At 47.8% G+C, this 21,004-nt stretch overlaps 1 protein-coding gene across 3 annotated transcripts in view; it reads right to left on the bottom strand.

The window, feature by feature from the left end:
- The window catches only part of KIFC3 (kinesin family member C3), a 446,810-nt gene that overhangs the window by 92,556 nt on the left and 333,250 nt on the right, over window positions 1-21,004 (bottom strand). For all 3 annotated transcript variants that reach the window (XM_078670026.1, XM_078670025.1, XM_078670028.1), the window contains one exon: window positions 2,149-2,294. In XM_078670026.1, the coding sequence (XP_078526152.1) occupies window positions 2,149-2,294 (146 nt within the window). The remainder of the gene's footprint in view (window positions 1-2,148; window positions 2,295-21,004) is intronic.

Raw genomic sequence — 21,004 nt, 5'->3', positions numbered from 1 at the left:
GGCATCTGCATGTGGTGACTTCAATCCGATGAAGATGCCATAGCCTCTGACTTATGTTCCCTAATGCATCCGAAAACCTACTAGAGTGGAAGGCCAAGTTCTATTTGGATAAGACACGAAGGAAGGCGCTAAAAGGCACCCATTCTTATAGAAGGAAAGAACAATCTCAAAAACAGCTTTCTGACAAAAAAGCTTAAGAAATGTCACAGAAAAGAAATTCTCTTCTTCCTTAAAGAACCTAGCCCATTCAGGGCATTATTCGAAATCATAGCAATCTTCTCGGATTCCAGGCTCTTCAATATCTTAGGAGCACAAGTCCATTGCTAGATGTTACTGCCCCACAGCCCAAGCCATGACAGATACTTTGCATGGAGCGTGCAGAATGACTTGCTTGGTAAACTGGAAACACTCATTCTCACTTCAGTGAGGATATTGTTTTTAGACTCATTCTTAACATGAGGAATCGGCACACTATGCATGTATCAAAAGTAAAAGTCACTTACCTTCAACAATGATAATCTTTGGTAGGTACATAATCATCAAATTCCTGACTACCAACTCCTTCTCATAAATACGTGCTGAGCATAAGATCCAAGGGCGTGAAAACGTTTCATGTACTGTTCTGGTCGCTGTTCCTGTCCATGCCTCGCAGAGGAGCAGAACTGACCTCAGCATGCAGGTTGACGCCTAATATACACTGGTGTTATATCCGGCGGGCAGTTGCAGTTAAGAAGCACGGTGAATTCTGGCAGCACCAAAAAGGTACTGCTTGGGAGGTTATTCTCAAGGTGAGGAATTTGCAGGAAAATTATGTATCCACAGGGAATATTCTTACAAAAGGTAAGCAACTTATTTTGCTTCGGAGTCCCTTGACCTGCTGAACTAGTGAGCTATACTGATAGGTAAGGCAGTATCTTTAAACAAGTAATTTTATATGCAAGATAGCAAATCTTGACTTCGATTCTGGCTTTAATTTGAAGCCACATTATGAATCAGTGTTGGCATTAAGTGCTCACATTTTTTACGGATGGCCTAAGTGGCCCATTGAGGACCACTTTTAGTAACGACATGGGTATTCTCGCTTATATGGAATTTACATACTCGAGCTAGAAAGCAATAAGGACTTGGGCTTCAATTCAGATTACTCTTTTTAATTGACTTAGTGTAGCAATACCAGTTCACCTATTTTACTGATGTGTGAGCCGGATGTATGAAGTTACAACGCACACTTTTACAACGCATACCTTTACAACACATTTTTTACAACGCAACATCCATTACAACGCATTCCATTACAACGCATGCCATTACAACGACATTTTAAAAACTACATTTACAACGCATTCCATTACAACGCATAATACCTTTACAACGCATAACATTACAACGCATAACATTACATTGCATGTTTGGTAAGTATTGGATAGTGTAGGGGTAAAAATTACTATTCTAACTCCAGGGGGTGCAACAGTAGGGTAAGTGTTGGATAGTGTAGTGGTAAAAATTACCATCCAACTCCAGGGGTGCAACAGTAGGGTAAGTGTTGGATGGTAATGTTATGCGTTGTAATGGTATGCGTTGTAATGACTGAGTTGTAATGACATGCGTTGTAGTGGTGTGCGTTGTAGTGTTATGCGTTGTAATGGTTGCGTTGTAATGACTGAGTTGTAATGACATGCGTTGTAGTGGTGTGCGTTGTAGTGTTATGCGTTGTAATGGTTGCGTTGTAATTGCATGCGTTGTAATGGATGTTGCATAATAAAAGTTTTGTTGTAATGGTAGTGCGTTGTAAAAGTTGCGTTGTAAAGGTTGTTTCCCGTGTGAGCCCAAAGGAAGGTGAAATCAAGTGCAGATCCCGGTGAGGTCATCAAAGGAGAAAAATAGAAAAAACATTCACCTTTAATACATCAAGAAGTGACGGGAGAACTGTTTTTTAATCAATCACTCAAAGATAATATAGATGCAGCAGCACCAAACAGAACTGCTGTCAAGAACCACAGGCTGAGATTAACAGGAGTCTGGGAGGAAGGACACAAGGCTGAGAAATCTAATGTAAACCATTAGGAATATTCTGTCATGAATCTCCAATGAAACCCATTTACCAGAAGTGGACTGACACAGCAGGAGCACACACTTGTTAAACTTTACCTGGACACGGTGACAGAGGTTGTTTGTTATGAATAAGTCACACCAATCCAGGGACTTGCACTGGATCAGTGCCCCAGATGGGGCAGAGGGAAACTGAATAACTGCTCCCTCGTCTTCGTCACTGGTCACCTCTTCTGAACCACTCGCTGTCAAAGAAAAGAGATGAAGTGAGTAAAAGTGTTTTCAGGCTGCCTTTGCACACTCCACACGTGTTCCAGTCTAGGTAGAAAGGTCAATTTCATCAAAATCAATAGGATGTAAACCCACACCCAATAGCTCACACAAACATATGTCCACTTCAGTTCAACAGCATGACACAAAGTCCATCCCAAGTAGAGCAGCATTTTTGCCAGGGGGGGTATGACACCGAAAGGTTAGCATTACGTTCCCTTACAACGCAATCTTCAAAAAGACTGGATGCAATTTCTATTTGAGAAAGCACCATTTGAAGGGAAGCCAGTACATTATAAATGAATCTTTTTTCCATATACTTCACATAACAAATTCAAGGAAAGCACACAGAGATGCATCCAGTTTCATCCAGAAGACCCTGTGCTCAACAGCAGGGGTAAGGGGAATCTCGGCCTCTGGAGTTCACCTGTCTACAAACATTCTCGTTGGACAGATATGAAGAGATCCCCAGCAAAAGTCCCCCAAGCTTTCATTCAGATCAATGCTCTTTGGACATCATGAGATCATTGGATGTCAACCCGTTTACCAAAATTCCTTTGATTGTGTGGTAAGTGCCTGGAAGTAGGCAATGCGTTCAATCACTGGAGATTCTGAATTAAGGAGTAGAAACTCAAAGATATGGCAGGCGAGCTCGAATGGAGTCCAGCTGCAAGGAAAGTGCCGTCTGTCTTTCCACTTCAGAAAGTCAAAAACAACAAAATAGTCCCAAACAGAAGCATTTTCACATAGGAATGTTACAAACGCGATGTGCTTACTGTGCTACCCTGCGCCTAGAGGTTTATCCTATCTAGGCTTACACCACCTTTAGATAACCCACCATCACGCTAACTAACTGGACAGTGTTCCAATTAGGCATTTCAGTGACCACATACATTTATTTTATTTGTGAGTTCACGGTAGGCAACTGTGCTAATTTATTGAAGGTTTTAGTCTTTACTTTTGGCTTGGTAATGAACATTTTATGCATGTTTAGGTTTTGTTCTGCTTATGTTCGCAGTACTTATCATGGTGTAGATTTGACTAACCTTTACTTTTAGCTGGAAGTCCTAGTTTTTGTTTGTTTGATTTAATTTGACTGCTAACTGAACTGTCCATCTCAAACTTCTAGCACAGTTAAGTTTCCTTTGTCCTACTACCATAAGGAGACCAACAGCTTTTTGGATGCAAATATTTTCGTCTTTAGTCATGCGGGGCAGCAAACTGGAATCAGTGCTTGCTACCAAAGAAGCCCTTAGAATTACTGTAACCGGAGTATAAAGTCAATTTCCTTCTGAGAAATTTCAGGGTTTTGGGCCTTTCTGCTCCCCACTTGATCAATTTGCAGGGGAAATGAGGAGATGGGAGTCTAGAATTCAACCCTTAGGTATGCCAGTTTTGGTGCAAATTTGTTAAAGTGTTTAATATCCTTCGCCTTGCAGCCACCGGGAAAGAATGAGGAAACCTCCTAGACCTTCCCTTATGAAAGAACACCCGCTCTCTGCCCGAAGGTGGGGTTCTTTCTTCTTCCTTGCTTGCCTACAAGCTGAGAAGGGATGGCGATGATCTCTTCCCACTTCCATCAGATTCAATGGACAAAGGTATTCTATTTTATTTTCACATGTGCTGTCCAGCACTGCTCGCCTTGGATAGAGGCGAGGGGGGTCGATATTGGCCACCCTGCTATATGCCTTTCCCATGGGTGGTGGGGAGAGGTATTTCTTCGGAAAAATCTTCAGGACATCTCAAGGCCAGATGGTAGTTCATGTGCCTTGCACAGGGGGGTTGAGGGTATCTTCTGACATTTAGCCTCCTCCCTGCATTACCCAAGGATGACAGATGGATTTCTTTTCAACTGTTTGGCCCAAAGGCAATAGGAGAGATAATGTTGCCCTCACGCCACTCCGTGCCTTACACTGGAGAACCTGCACAAACATACACCGAAACAAAAGAACTCGCAAAGCAGTCATGGCCCTTTTCCTTCCCCCTCAGAATAATTATGGTGACCGAGGCCTGGTACAGTGGACAGTTCTCTTCGCAATTAGGAAACAGGACAGAGGGACAACCATTATCTCTCCTGCCCTTCCTTCACCTCCAAGGCAAACAAGGACACCAGGGATGTGGTCAGCTGTTGGCCGTTTACACAAGAAAAACAAATCCCTTGTCTTTGCCTATGGCAGGATGGCGTTTCGAGGCAAAAAATAAGAGGGGGAAGGCAGAAAAAGGCACCCCTCCTTCAAAGGAAAACCCACCCCCCTTCCCACAGTCCTCCCAGAAAGAGAAAATACATGTCCGCTTTTTGGAAAGCTGTGGGAGGGTAGGATTAAGTACACCAACAGAGGTAAAATACCTTAGTTTCCCTTAGTTTGGGGCTGTGGCAATGAATCAACACGGGTCATAGAGAGAAAGTGCCTAGCAAACACCTGCTCCCGTTACCTTACACAATGAGGATGTTTTCATGTTTTTTTTATTCCTCCCCGATATACTCAAGCACCGGGAGAGAATTACACACAAAAAAAAGAAATTCTGCAAATACTGCTGAAGTGGCTGTTAAATGTATTTACTTATGCAACATTGTATTTACTTATGCAACATTTAAACTCTCCCAGGGTTCAAAAGGTCTGGGATACATCATGAATTAAAAAGTAGGCAATATTTTTTTTAATGTTTTCAAACTTTCCAATGGGAAAACTTTTAGCGTGGTAAATAAGTAAAGATAAAGGATGCCCAGAGCAGCTGACAGCTTCCTCCTACACCTGTCTGGCAACTGCATACAGACCCCCAACGCATGTGTTAATCACACCGATTCTTCATGGGGTGCCATTTTGCAATCAGGGAAGTCCGAGAAAGAAGATCGGTGCACAGAACCCTGTTTGCAGCTGCGAACCGAACAGATATGGCCTGTTGTCCGTTGCGCCCCATCAATAGGTGCTACAACAAAAAAACCTTAAGAACATGAACATCGGTTACATTTTCTCCCACTCTTGTCCTACTAACTTAACCTTAACTTCCAACCACACATTCTCTATTATCATAAGCATGTTTTCCCACCCACAAAACAATACCACTTACAACGTCAGGAATTACATCCAATATGACCATACAAGGCCGGGACTGGGGTTTTCTAGATCGCCAACTTCTATCATAATACAACAATCAATATAATATCAGAGAATGGCATGTACCATAACCCACTCATAACGATACCAACAACCTGACCAATCCTCACCACAATATTAGATGTGTTCACAAATTACTAAAACCATCCAACGAGGTAGCAAGTGTACCCCTGACCCTAATGGGAGCAAGGAGAACTGTCCCTCCTAACCACATACTGGTAGTGAAAAGCAGCTAATAGGCCCGTCAGAGTCCTGGGAACTGATGTAAATATGATGGCCACTGCCCAGATATTTTTCAGACACAAAGATGCAATTGTTCTTGCATTTCCTTTCAGAGTCACTCCAGCTGCTTAGTCATACAATCATACAAACTCGTGATTAGGAGATGAGGGCAAGTTAGTGCAGCAGAGATGGGAGAAGAAGCTAAAATAGCCCCATAACTTTTGAATTTCATGTCCCATTGGTGTTGTGCTGTAGCAACTATTGACACGTGTTAACATTAAATTTTCTTTAACATGAGGTTTATTCTGGGTTGATTTATTTCTACACAAACACGCTGAAAAAGAAAGGTTAAAGCGACCTTACCGTTAAGTGAAAATGTCAGTTTAAACACGTTTTAAACAAAAACAAACAAAACAAGCATTGGCATAGCCAGTAGGTCTAGCCTTTGGGACCTTATAAGTGGTTAGTCATGCAGCATATTATCCTGGGTGCTGTCCCGCCATGGATTGAAGCATTACCAGGATTATCTGCACCACTTTTGCATCTTGTGCAATAGCTCATTGGATGCCATGGAAAAAAAAATGACAGACTTTTTAGATGGGAGGTCTAACTAAAACAAATATTTTTGGTAGCCACGGAGAGATTAAGTGCTTTGCCCAGAATCACAGGATGTTGAGGCAACGCCGTAACTCGAACCCAGTTCCCCGGCACCAAAGGCGGCAGCTCTGTATGTTAGGCCACATCCTCTGACACAAAGCGTAAAAAGGTTTGAAGGAAAAACCGCACCATACTATTCAGAAGCAAAGTTGGCATTAGATTTGTATGCCGGCCGGGCCAGAATCTGTATTTACAAACTAACGCCAAGAAGAGCTTGTGAGAGGAGTAGAATGAGCGACAATGTCAGGAGTTCTGCTGAGGTCGTACAGTTATTCTCTTGCCGCAATGGCATCACGGAAAATGGCCGGATCACAGATCGGCAAAATCTAAATCTGAGGACCAAGACAATGCTACAAGCTCTATAAAACGTCATCACCTCCTTAAGTCAAGGAGGATATCAAGAAAGAAAGCACCTGCATCACAGGACCACAATTAACAAGCGAACAGCTTGGTGTTATAACAGCGTCACCCATGCAAACAGCTCCCTCCCATCCCCTTTACTTTTATATTTAACTCAAGTTACCTAAAGAAGCATACCTACAATGTTAGGCATGTGTTTTGTACTCAATAGCTAATAGCTGACGTTTTACAACATAGAAGCGGGGAAACACAAAGAGAAAGAAAAGACAAAAAGACTGAGTGTTGCACGCGCACTGTAACGAATGTACTCAGAGAGGCCCTGGGTGGAAACACAAAGAGAAAGACAAGAAGACTGCGAGTAGTGCGCGCGCACTGTAAGGAATGCAGCAGAAACCTTGTGCGCCGCTAACACTCCCGCACGCCAAACGGTGTGGGAGCGAGCCTTTGCTAACAAAAAATAATTGACACAGGCAACAACCAACCTAATGCGCGGGGGAAGTCCTAGCCGCACAGAGAAGTTTAAGAGTGCTCACAAGAAGCCTCCCATAGAGCAGCGCATGCGCGCTGCCCGAGGCTCTGCCTAAACAACACTAAAATTCAAGTTAGTTATTTCAAGTAACTATAAGGAGTAGTTTCTGTCCTGTAACTCCAGTTCTGTAGTAGGGGTATCTCTGTGTATAGTCATAATCTAGTGAATAGTCCCGCACATGTGCGCGGACCCCGGAGCAATCAAAAATAATCTCTTAAATTGTCAAAACATGCAGAACTGCACAGACACTTAAGAGAGAATTTAAAGACAGATAATGCAGCCTATATCCACAGGCTACACTGTCCAGTACTTCAACTAGAAATTCCACCAAAATCCACAAACAGCACAGCCTTTCCAGGGTTTTCTACAGAGAAAACCTTGCCTTTAACAGCCAAACCCTCTGGAATGATAGAAAGGAAGAAGTGGACAGACAAGCCCCATAGGCTGCCATTATGTGGCTCAGAACAGGATACTGTGCTTTTAAGAAAACTTTCCAGAAGCCTCACAGTATCCCAGAATGCACTGCAGGTCCCTTTTACTTTCAGTTCTTTTTGAAGGCGTTAACACGCCAGACCTGTAGCATTTCGTACATGAATATCTCTCTCCACCGGGGAGGAGGGCGGGCGCTTATGACTATAACAGAGATTCCCCTACTACAGAACTGGAGTTACAGGACAGAAACTACTCCTTCTGTAGTAGGGGATCTCTGTGTATAGTCATAATCTAGTGAATAGAATGGCAAGCCCATCCCCACACCAAAGCGGCGGTGGAGAACAGAGAAATAACACCACTACTGTGCGAACAGATTTCGCAGCGAAGCCTGCCCAACCTGAGCATCTGCCCTGGCATCAGTGTCCAGACAGTAAAGCTTAGCAAAGGTATGGACCGACTTCCAAGTGGCCGCCTTGCAGATTTCTGCAATTGGAACATTACGGAGCAAAGCAGTCATGGCAGCTCTGCCCCTGGTGGAATGAGCCTTAGGTTTACCGACTAAGGTCTTATTAGCCTTATCGTAACACAATTGTATACAGGACACAATCCACCTCGAGATGGACTGTTTAGAGGTAGCAAGACCCGTCCTGACTGATCCATAATTGATAAACAATTGGTCTGACCTACGAATATCCTTGGTTTTATCCATATAAAATTTCAACACCCTCCTAACATCCAGGGAATGCAGGGACCTTTCCGCTGGAGAGGAAGGATTCTGAAAAAACGTAGGTAAAGTTATGGTCTGGTTAACATGAAAATCAGATATAACCTTTGGAAGAAATTTAGGGTGAGTACGCATAACAACCTTAGCAGCATGAAATTCAGTATAAGGTTCTTGGCAACACAACGCCTGAATTTCACTCACCCTGCGGGCCGATGTAATGGCCACGAGGAACGCCGCCTTCCAGGACAGGTGCTGCAACGAAGCCTCATGAACAGGTTCAAAAGGCTCCTTCATCAATCTGGACAGCACCACGTTCAATTCCCATGAAGGCGAAGGAAGCCGGACAGGAACACTTTCTTCAAGCCTTCCAAAAAATCTTTGATCACAGGGATCTGAAAGAAGGAAGTCTGTGAAGGGCATTTCCTGTAGGCAGTCAGCGCAGCAAGATAAACCTTAATGGAATGGACATTAAGGCCAGACTGCGCCAGGTGTAGAAGATACGGAAGGATGACATCTTCCTTACACGTCGTTGGGTCATAGTCCTTGGACTTGCACCAGATGCAAAACCTCTTCCACTTGTAAGCATAAGAAGTCCTAGTGGAAGGTCGCTTAGCCTCCTTCAGTATGTCCATACAATCTTCTGGTAGATTCAAATGGCCATATTGCACTCTCTCAGGAGCCATGCCGCCAAACTCAAAGACGAGAGGTTGGGGTGCAACATCTGCCTCCCGAACTTCGTGAGAAGGTCCGGCCTCACGGCAGCCGTATGTGAGGAAGGAGAGACCGGTGAAGCAGGTCCGTGAACCACCACTGCCTGGGCCATTCCGGGGCAATCAGGGTCATCCGCGCCCTGGACTGGGACAGCTTGATGAGTACCACCGGAATCAGGGGAATGGGTGGAAAAGCGCACAGAAAGCTGTTCGACCCATTAATCCATAACGCATTCCTCAGCGTCCCCTGCTGGAAGTACCTGGAGGCGAAGCCTCGGCATTTGCTATTTTCGGCGGTGGCGAACAGATCTATGTCTGGAGTCCCCCACCTTGCGAAGACTTCTCCTAGTACTTCGTCGTTTATGACCCATTCGTGGTTTTCCTGAATCAGTCTGCTCAGTCCGTCTGCCTGAACATTCTGCACACCTGGCAGATCGGTAGCCGTTATTGTCAGTCCTCTGGCTAGAAGCCAGTGCCAGATCGCCTGCGATAGAGTGCGCGATCTCGAACCCCCCTGCTTGTTGAGGTAATACATCGTGGTCGTATTGTCCGTCTGTACAAGCAGAGAGTTAGTCTGGAAGGACAGAAAAAAACGCCTTCAGTGCCAAGTGAACAGCTCTGAGTTCCAGGAAATTGATGTGATACGTGGACTCCATCGGGGACCACGTTCCTTGTATCTGTAAGTCTCCGGAATGCGCTCCCCCAGCCGTGGAGAGACGCATCCGTCACGATAGTCTGTGTGGGAATGTCCTTGTGAAAGGGAACCCCTCTGAGGAGATTCTCCGTTGAACACCACCACTTCAGAGACTGAAGAGTGTTAGACCTGACATCCTTGGCATGGTTTTCCCCCATCTTTTTGCCTCTGACTCATGTATTTTTGATGCTGTGCTGGATTTCGTTTTTGCTGGTTTAGATGCTTTGGACCCTCTGCCACTGCTGATCAGTGTCAGAGGGTAAGTGCTCCCTCTGTAAATTGTCATATTGATTGGGTATACCTGATTGGCATATCTGTATCACCAGGAGGTCCCTAGTAAAGTGCACTGTGTGTGCCAGGGCTGGTGATGACAGATGCTACTAGTGGGCCTGCAGCACAGATTGCGCCACCCACATGAGTAGCTCAAAAAGGGGGTCTCAGGCCTGCCAGCGCAGGGCCTGTGTGCAGTCAGTGGACTGCCATGTCTGCCTGGCCAGTGTCCCCACTGGCTGGGCTTAACCCTCCCCTGTCTGTGCACATCAGCCACCCCTATGGAAGGCTCCAGGTACCCCCCTGGGTAGGGTGCAGTGAATGGATAGGGTAGAGCGTGTACTAGTGCAGGTAACATGCTCTGGTAGAGAGCAGCAGCCACTTTGTGTGCTCACTGCTGTAGGGCTGTAGGGCTCCCTAGGGTAGCCTGGGGAGGCTGGTCCCATTGGATCCCAGCCTATCTCCCTATAGGAACAAGATGGAACATCCATGAAAGATATCCCTGAACTCAGAATTAAATGACACATCTTTTGGTGAAGGTTGTTTTTGGATCCTGGGGTTGAGAATAGCATTTTTAGAAGTGGCTGTTCTTTTGTATAAACCTTTCTGTGTGCCTGGGCCTGTGTGTGGAATGCCTGCGTGACAGGAGCTGCAGGGCCCCGGAGGGGGTTGGAGTCAGCCCAGGGGTGAAAGGCGACATCTGTTGCCCGGGGAAGGGGAGAGAGAAGAGCCTGATAGTGCTGGGCTGTGCCTGCCTGACCACCGTGCTGGCTAACTCCCCTGCCGACCCACTGTCACCTCTGGCCCTGAAGCTGTCAGGAAGAAGAACACCAGAAACATTCCAGAGCCAAGGATCCCCTTGCACAAAGGACTTCAAAGGCGTTCAGGGGTATAAGGGAAGGACCCCTTACTACAGAAGATTAGATTCTGAAATTCTACAATCAAGACGGACCCTCTGCTGGAAGGAGGACGGCGAGAGAACTAAAGGAAGATTGCCTTGCTGTGTGCTCTAAGGGCTGACCTGTTCTGCTGTATCACTGGAAGCTGAGGAGGAGAAAGGGACTTTGCTGTGGGCTGTGTCCCTGCCTGCTTGAAACTGCTGAGACTTTGCTGTGTGCTGTGCCTACAGCTTGAATCTCCAAGGGCCTGAGAAGAGCTGGCTCCCTGTCTGCAACCCAGGAACATAAAGGTTGCCCAAGGCTACAAGAATCTGCTGTGCCCCCCCCCCCTGAAGCTGCTGTGTGGCGAGGAGATCGTGCAACCGTGTGGTTTGCCTGTTTAGAGCATTGGCTGCTCTTTACTGCTTGAGAGCGCCGCGCTGACCCAGCCTGCTGCAGGGCCAAAGTCGACGTGTTCATCGACACGTGTGTGGGGCAGACCGGAGACCTGTGAGCCTCTGCAGCGCAAGGGGCGCTGAAAAACAATTGCTGGCCGTATCACCGCCGCTGCCCGGGGCCAGAGAACCTCCGAGGGAAGCGCCATCCTGATCGGCGCTGAACCGGCGAAGAACGAAGCCGCCGCGCTCCCATTGGTGGAGGGAGCCGAGCCCCCTCACTAACGCCGCGACGGGATTGGCCCGTGCGGCGCAGCGTCACCAGCAGTGCTGGGCCGTGATTGGCCTAGGGAGCGGAGCGTCATCGTTGCCTGTCCCGGGAGCCGCACTGCCATTGGCTGACTCCCGGGTGCTGTGGAGGCTCGCCTGAGGAGCCGCGAGGGGATTGGCTGCCTTCGCTGAGGCAGCCGAAGAAGCCGAGGAATCATCGCGATCCCCGCCGGGCCCGGGAAGAAGTGACCTGACCTCGCCGAGGGATCTCCGCATGTGCTCCAGCCCCTGGCCTGCCGTCTCTGCTCCCCGCTGCTCTTTGAAGGATCCAGAGCGGGCGGAGAGCGTCCGGAGACCGGCCGGGCGGGAGCCACACTGAGCCTTCCCCCGCGAGGTGCCCCTGGGGGACCCGCGTCACCGCGAGCACGGGGAAAGAAGTCCCCCCTCCCTCAGGATACCGGGTGAGACGCGCTAGGAGCGCTTGTGGTCCCTGAAGCCAGGGGACCATTAGGGCATAGTTTAATAACGCTGGCATTGTTTGGACTGCTCGTTTTTAGAGCGTAGCCATTATAAATCGGTGGCATTAGGTTTAATACTGATTTGAAGAGACTTGAGACATTTGTTTTTATATGACAACTTCCTGAAACTACGTACCACCATTAAGATTAAGTGCCTCATTTTAATAATGAAGTGATTATCGTGCAACTGCTTGATTTCCCTTGCTGAAACTAGATAAAGTTATATTTTATATATACTTACCTGTGTGGTCTCAGTTTGTGGTGGATTGGGGATTATTGTTGTGTTAAGTGCAAATGTTATCCACATTGTCTCCGAGTTTAGCCTAGACTGCTCGCGCCATGCTACCTAGAGGGTGAGCAGGGGTTATCTCAGAGGGTTATTCCGTCGCCCTGACCGGAGCTAGGGGTCCCTACTTGGGCCAAGGTACTTACCTTTGCCAACCAGAGACTCCCGGTTCTAACAAAGAGCATGCAGAGACAGTCATAACTTGTCGTTCCAAGATCCTTTCCTCTGATCCCACTGATTCTCCAAGCACTCCTGCAAAGGTCTCATGTGCAGCCGTGCGTGTGGCGTGAGGAAGATACAAGAGGCCATCGACCCCAGTAGAGAAAACACCGTCCTCACTGTTGTAGATGGAGCGGACATAAGAGCCTGAGCCTCCCGAAGGAGTGATAATCGTCTCTCCTCCGAAGGAGACACACTTGCCGACAGCGTATTGATGGAGGCTCCCAAGTACTGTATGCACTGGACCGGAATCGGGACAGACTTGGACATGTAGATGTGCAACCACAGATTGTTCAAGAGAACGCACGTCTTCTGGAAGTGTGCTTGAGCTTCCGAGAAGGAAGAGGCCTTGATCAACCAATAGTCCAGGTACGGGTAGACAAACACCTTGTTTTTCCTCGGGTGTGCAGCTACCACTGCCATGCACTTCGAGAATGTTCTGGGCGCAGACTTCAGCCCGAATGGCAGTACTGTGTACTGATAATGATTGGCGCCGACTTGGAATCGCAGGAACTTCCTGTGTTTGTGTGCAATGGGCACATGGAAGTACGCATCCGGTAGATCTATGGCACAGAGCCAATCTCCCTGTTGCAGCTGAGGATAAATCTGATGCAACGACAGCATGCAAAATTTCTCTCTGCGAATCCACTTGTTTGCTTGTCACAAATCCAGAATGGGCCTGAACTCGTTCTTGTCCTTCTTGCGAACCAGAAAGAACCGGGAGTACAGACCTCCTCCCCTTTGAGACAGAGGTACGTCTTCTATCGCCCTTTTCCTTAACAGGATATCGGCCTCCGCCTGGAGCTCGCGCGCCTGAAACCGCGAGCTGACCGGAGGAATTACTGGAGGAGGGCTGATGAACTGAAGACTGACTTAGACCCGGCCGGCCTTTGTTCGCCGAGGAGCATCAAGCTCTCCTGCGTATGCGCACAATATACTTGTGAAGTATTAAATGGCGGCCCGGGACCATAGACCAATTCTGGGAGGAAAAAGGCCGCTTGAAAAGGCCGAAGGCCTCAAGCCGTTCTCCACGCCCCAAACCTACAGCCTTCCAAAAGTCTGCAATTCAGACTTCATGCGGGCCACTCACTACCCTCATGGCAGCCCAAGGGTTGCCCAAAGAACGGGAGAGTAGAAGCACACTGCTGAGCCGCAGGCTGCAGAGACGTCAGACGAATACAAGTATGGTAACGTAGGACAAACCCACAATACCTTGGGGTTGGCAGGAGAGAAGACTCCGCTCCGACACGATGCTTAGATCTGAAACCATCAGGCCCAGTAGACTATCTCTTGCAAGGCTTCCCTCCTGTCTCTCGGCAGGGGAACCACAAATCGGTGAAGAAAACACCCCCACACAGGGATCTTACCACAACGGCCCAGCAGCAGCAGGGCACAGCATGACGTCTACTTGCCGCCACCCCTGTGACCAAGTCAGGAGTACGTTCGAAGCCAGAACCTCCTGGCAGGTGGTAGTGGACGAAATTTAAGTACCGCCAACCAGTTAAGAGTCGGAGAGAGACCCCCCGTACTCATGGAAGACGCATCCCTGGCATCAAGGCAAGGGGGTTCGCAGACTGAGGGGCCAAAGGCCCCTGGGGTGGTGGGTGGGAGAGGGAACCGAGAGAATTCCGAAACATCCCCGGTGGTCTCACCAGTTGTGGCAGAGCAGGAGGCGACCTAGCCGATGAGTAGGTATGCGAATACTCAAAACTAATGAAAAGGACCAACGTCCCTCGCTTACACGTGGTGAGCAGCCACAGACTCCCCATCAGAAGGGTTCCCCGACGCTGATCAACTGCTCGGCGTCGTGAGTGGACGGTGCCGGGAACACAAAGTCCCCTCCTACGAAGAGAGGCTCACCATGGAGCGAGGCCTGGAACCAGACCCAGGCGTCAAGCGCCGGTAAGTATTCCGCGGCTGTAACCCATGACGTCGACCTCACTAAGACGTCACCATCACTAAGACAGTGACTGTCTCTACGACATTGACCAACACCCAGACGTCAAAATGTCACTTCGGTGTCAAACACCGAGACGCCGAGCCATCCATAACGGTGACGTCTGGACCCAACGGACGATAGCGGAGCCCAAGCGACCAACGCCCCAAAAGGAGCCTCACAGCTCCATGACGTCGAGCCTCACCGCTCCATGACGTCGAGCCTTACCGCTCCATGACGTCGAGCCTCACTGCTCCATGACGTCGAGCATCACTGCTCCATGACGTCGAGCATCACTGCTCCATGACGTCGAGCATCACTGCCCCATGACGTCGAGCATCACTGCCCCATGACGTCGAGCATCACTGCCCCATGACGTCGAGCATCACTGCTCCATGACGTCGAGCATCACTGCTCCATGACGTCGAGCATCACTGCTCCATGACGTCGAGCATCACTGCTCCATGACGTCGAGCATCACTCCTCCATGACGTCGAGGCACCCCATGACGTCGAGGCACCCCATGACGTCGAGGCACCCCATGACGTCGAGGCACCCCATGACGTCGAGGCACCCCATGACGTCGAGGCACCCCATGACGTCGAGGCACCCCATGACGTCGAGGCACCCCATGACGTCGAGGCACCCCATGACGTCGAGGCACCCCATGACGTCGAGGCACCCCATGACGTCGAGGCACCCCATGACGTCGAGGCACCCCATGACGTCGAGGCACTCCATGACGTCCTCGACGCTGACCGGAACCGCGTCATAGCTCAGACGTGCCCTTACTGGGGAGAACCCCAGAGGTCACAGCATGGGACTCGGTAGAGGACCTACCCTCTCCTTACCCAGAGGCTAAAGATGCCTTCAAACTCCTCTGTTCCAAACCTGGGAGCCGAAGCCTCCTAGAAAAGAAGTTACAGAGAAGACATGTGTCAAAAAACACAGGCAAGCACAGAATACAAACCCTGTGAGCTTCAGCTTTGGTCTTTAGTTCAGCTGCAGACAAAGCACTTGTCAGACTAGTATAAAGACAAGAAGACTGCAGAAATTCTGCCAAAAAGACACAGCAGAATGTAGATAAAGGCCAAAGACGTCGAGTGAAGCTGCAAAAATCCAAAATTATCACAAAAATTGTATAGAAAAAGCTCAAAAAAGAAGAGCTAATGCTCCAGGGTCCTGCTAGCAAGAGCCGGAAAAAAGAACTGTAAGTAAAAGGGACCTGCAGTGCATTCTGGGATACTGTGAGGCTTCTGGAAAGTTCTCTTAAAGGCACAGTATCCTGTTCTGAGCCACATAATGGCAGCCTATGGGGCTTGTCTGTCCACTTCTTCCTCTCTATCATTCCAGAGGGTTTTGCTGTTAAAGGCAAGGTTTTCTCTGTAGAAAACCCTGGACAGGCTGTGCTGTTTGTGGATTTTGGTGGAATTTCTAGTTGAAGTACTGGACAGTGTAGCCTGTGGATATAGGCTGCATTATCTGTATTTAAATTCTATCTTAAGTGTCTGTGCAGTTCTGCATGTTTTGACAATTTAAGAGATTATTTTTGATTGCTCCGGGGTCCGCGCACATGGGCGGGACTATTCACTAGATTATGACTATACACAGAGATCCCCTACTACAGAACTTGTGCTCTCGCCATGCACCCTTTATCATCTCACATATCACAACACTAATTAAATGTGCTGTGACATCATTGATAACATTACTGATGTCAACTGAAATTACACTATGCATGGCGTCTTCAGCCGCTTGTGGCAACCTACCCACCGACACTTATGTGCCACCCAACTTAAAAAAGAGTGTTAAAAAATTCAGAGACTTACAGGACACAGTGCAGACCCATCGTGAGATCACTGAAACCCCAAAAGCATTAATTTTTCCTTATTTGCCACTGGGGTCTCTCTGGGAACCTCACACAAAGTCCAGGGTGTCAGGGTACCTCTATCCTACCAACTTATTCCTTGTTTTTTTTCTCTCTAAGTTTCAGGACACGGGGGCAGAGTCCCTGTGTCCTGAAATGGAGGCCACAACATGTCTTCATGCTGCGGACAGCCAATCCGAGCCCAAACTCCTGTGGGAGATGGTGGGGACCTTTCATTCCTGTAGGTGTGAGGCAGACGTTGGGGCAAAAAGCCTCCACAGCCAATCAGATAGCGCTATGATTCGGGGTCTCCTATCAACCCAACAAAACAGATATACAACTTTAGCTTTTCAAAAACTACTAAACAAATTCACACAAAACCAAAAACAAAGCAGGCTTTCTGGACCAAGACATAGCTTTCTGCCAAATTTCGTTTCACAGTTTTGGTGGTATTGTTGTTCATTTTTCCTATGAAAATTAACAAGGGGCAATTGTGTTTTGGGGACCTCTTCCCCCCCTGGCTAGCGCTTGACAATCACCCTGAAACTTACCAGTGAGGATCTGAGGTGGATGAACTTTTTTTTCAGGAAAGTTTTGCAAAGATTTGCTAAAGGGCACCAAAGTTATTAAGAAACCAAAAAATGCTCTTTCTATGGTTATGTAGGTCCTAACTATACAACACAGTGGCAATCGCTCCTGATGGAGATATAGATAGATATAGATATCTATATATATATATGTCTATGTCTATATGTATATCCTACTGGCGGTCGCTAGTAGGTAGTTATAGTTACAACCTAGTTTCTATTCATAAAGCGTTTTGTTTGCCAATATCTTTGGTGCCGTTTGACGAATCTTTGCGAATTTTTCGAAACTAATGGTTCGATCAGGTCAGCTCCAGTCTTGAAAGTTTCGGGGCAATTCGTCAAGCGGGGGCAGAGAAAAAAGGGGGGGTCCCAAAACACATTTTCTCCATGTTAATTTACATAGACAACTTTAGACAAAGCTAAAGCCCGAACTGCTGAACGGAATTACACCAAATTTGGCAAAAAGGTAGGTAGGCCTTGGTTCAGAAAGCGTTTTTTTTTAAATGGTGTAAATCCGTTCAGTAGTTCCTGAGTTTAAAAAAAATAAAAATATCGATATCTGGTGGCCAAGGAGGATTCGCGAACCCTCCTGGGCAAGAGCTTCATTTTGATTGGCTGTCAACACTCCAAACCAAGAAGTGTTGAGAGCCATCTTGTGACTCGGTAAAACCGAGTCACAAGAAAACAGTAAAAAAAAAAAATAATAAGAAAAGGGGGCAAGGTAGAAACACCCTGACCCCAAAGGCCTGCACAGGGTGTCCCACAGAGATGCCCAGGCCCAAATAAAGCAGAGTTCGCGCTAGGTGTGCACATCCCACCAAAAAAATAAATAAAAAAATTAGCGCGATCTCTCACACTTCGTTTTAATCAGCCCACGGGTGGGCCAGAACCTGGGGGCAATCAAAATTATATGTAGTGGGGGCTCCTGGAGCCCTGGGGACCGCTACTTCCCCGGGGCTTTTATTGAAAAATTGCATGGTAGGCTCACACAGCCCCCTTCTAAAAAAAATAAATAAAGGAGATTCCGGCATCTGGCCTGAGGCCCCGTCCCCTCCCTGCACCACTCTGCAAACGCTCCTTAAAGTGCATTCTGGGTTGGGGATTAAGTTCCCAAGAATGTTAAGGGTCCTTTGGGCCAAACTAGCCCACCAGGTACCTCCAGTAAGCCCTACACAGCTGGATTGCTGGGAGTGGTCCGAGGCCACGCCCCCTTGTTATACCACTCTGCAAACACGCCTCTTGGCGCCCTGCTGGTGGGGCGATGAGGTCCTCTTGTGTCCTGAGGACCTCAGGACTAAAGTGGACTTCATCCCCCGAACAGCAGTGCCCCAGGTGGCTCGTTTGCAGAGTGGTGTAAAAAGGGGGCGTGGCCCCGGACCACTCATCAATCCATCTGTGTGGGGCTTACTGGAGGTAACAGGAGGGCTAGTTGGCCCCCAGGGACCCTCAGGGGGCAAGGGGACTTCATCTCCCAACCAAGAGCGCTCCAGAAGGTGCATTTGCAGAGTGGTGCAGAAAGGGGGCGTGGCCTGTGTCCACCTCTCAGCAATACAACTATATGAGGCTTACTGGAGGTATCAGGTAGGGTAGTTGGCAACCAAGGACCCAGGACCCCCAGCAGTGAAGGGGACTTCACTCCCCATTCAAGAGTGCGCCTGGGAGCGCATTTGCAGACTAGTGGGCAAAGGGGGTGTGGCCTGCTTTGAGAACTTAACAATGCTAATGTGTGGGACTTACTGGAGGTAATAGGAGGGGAAGTTGGTCCCCAAGGTTGTCCTAGGGGGGCCAACTACCCCTCCTGTTATGTCCAGTAAGTCCCACACAGTGGTATTGGTAAGACGTCTTTGGAGGCCACACACCCTTTTGTCCACTGATCTGCAAACGCTCCTCCTGGCACACTACGGGTTGAGGGATGAAGTCCACTTTGCTCATGAGGGACTTTGGGGTCCAAAAAGCCCTCCTGGTACCTACTGTAAGACCTATGCAGCAGAATTCCTGAGCGCTGGTCAGAGGCCCAGCCCCCTTTCTCCACTTCTCTGCAACCACAACTACTAGTTAAAGAAGCATTTGCACTGTAATATGTCTCACATTTTGGAGAGTTAGAGCTATAGGCATTGTAAATGTAAAAGTGTTTTACTAATGTTTCTTGGAGTGGATGTAGGTTGTGTGTAGTGGAATTATGTAGTATGATATGCAGTGAAATTATGTGGATAGAGGTATGTGGTATTTAGTGTATAGGATTTATGTAGAGTGGGATTATGTGTTATGGAGAGTAATTATGTGGTATGGTAGTCCGTGTTGTGAATTGGTAACCTCAGGTTTAGCCTTCCTCGTTTCCATAGCAGGGAAACTATAAACTCAATGAGACAAAAAAAGAAGGAACCACTGAAGAGCACTTCTGGACCTAGTCAGAGTTATGAGCAGGGCCACTGGAATTATGTGACTGTTTGGCTGCACCGACTTTCGCACAATTATACATTTTCCGCGTTTGCCACATAATCCATCAGCTGCTGAATAATCTGCAGATTTGACCAAAAAATAAAACACCTTGTTTCTAGCTCAAACTGCTCAATTGCTACCAAAAATGCAGCAACAAGTGTAACAGCATGGTGGAAGGCCCTTTGCAAACCTAGAAAAGTCCCCTGTTACTTATTGCTAAATGTGGGTATTACATTGGTACTAATGGTGTGCAAACCACTCTTGCTTCTTTCTGCATTTCTGTTGCTTCTTTCTGCACCTTTATTTTCTCTGCAGTTCTTTTGCCTTTCTGCTCATCTTTCACTTTCTGCTCATCTTTCACTTTCTGCTCATCTCTTGCCTCTTTCTGCACCTCACTTGCTTTTTCCTGTATCCCTCTTGCCTCTTTCAGCACCCTTCTTCCCTCTTTCTGCACCCCTATTGCCTCTTTCTGCACCCCTATTGCCTCTTTCTGCACCTCTCTAGCCTCTTTCTGCACTTCTCTTGCTTCTTTCTGCACCTCTGTTGACTTTCTGCACCTCTGTTGACTCTTTCTGCACCCCACTTGCCTCAGTCTGTCCACCTGTTCCCTCCTTCTGCACCGCTCTTGCCTCCTTCTGCACCGCTCTTGCCTCCTTCTGCACCGCTCTTGCCTCCTTCTGCACCGCTCTTGCCTCCTTCTGCACCGCTCTTGCCTCCTTCTGCACCGCTCTGGCCTCCTTCTGCACCGCTCTGGCCTCTTTCTGCACCTCTCTTGCCTCTTTCTGCACCTCTCTTGCCTCTTTCTGCACCTCTCTTGCCTCTTTCTGCACCTCTCTTGCCTCTTTCTGCACCTCTCTTGCCTCTTTCTGCACCTCTCTTGCCTCTTTCTGCACCTCTTGTCTCTTTCTGCACCTTTCTCACCTTTTCTGCACCTCTCTTGCTTCTTTCCGCACCGCTCTTGCTTCTTTCTGCACCTCTCTTGCTTCTATCTGCACCCCTTTTTCCTGTTTCTGTACCTCTGTTGCTTCTTTCTGCACTTCTCTTGCCTCTTTCTGGACATTTTGAGCCTCTTTCAGCACCTCTGTTGCTTCTTTCTGCATCTTTCTTCCCTTTTCTGTACCCCTCTAGCCTATTTCTCTTTTTTCTGGTTTTATACGAGTGAAATGTCCAACTAACTATAAAGTCCCTGAAACCTGTGATTTTTTTTCTGTGAATCTTTAAGGTTTTCTAAATGCTAATCCCTAACCATAACGAAACCTTTGTTTTTTTTCAGTGAATATATATATAAAAATTAGTAGGTGCAACAATTACTGCTGCACCTACTATAGCCACCAGTGATCCCCCGGACCTTACGGTCTCTGATATAGGCTTATATTGAGATCTGTGTGACTTGGAAAGTGGCGTTCCAGTCAGCAGTCAGGATTTGCCTCCTTTGGGAACCCATGACAGACCCGCAACACCATTCAGAATGAAATCTAAGTTTGTTCCCTTAATGGCCCGTGATGGACTGGACACGTTTAGTGAGCATGTAGTGAGCCAAATCAAGAAATTGAACTTTGCCATAAACAGATCAAAT

Source organism: Lissotriton helveticus, chromosome 12 (assembly GCF_964261635.1).
Source record: "Lissotriton helveticus chromosome 12, aLisHel1.1, whole genome shotgun sequence".
NCBI lineage: Eukaryota > Metazoa > Chordata > Amphibia > Caudata > Salamandridae > Lissotriton > Lissotriton helveticus.
This window is presented reverse-complemented; position numbering and strand designations above follow the sequence as displayed.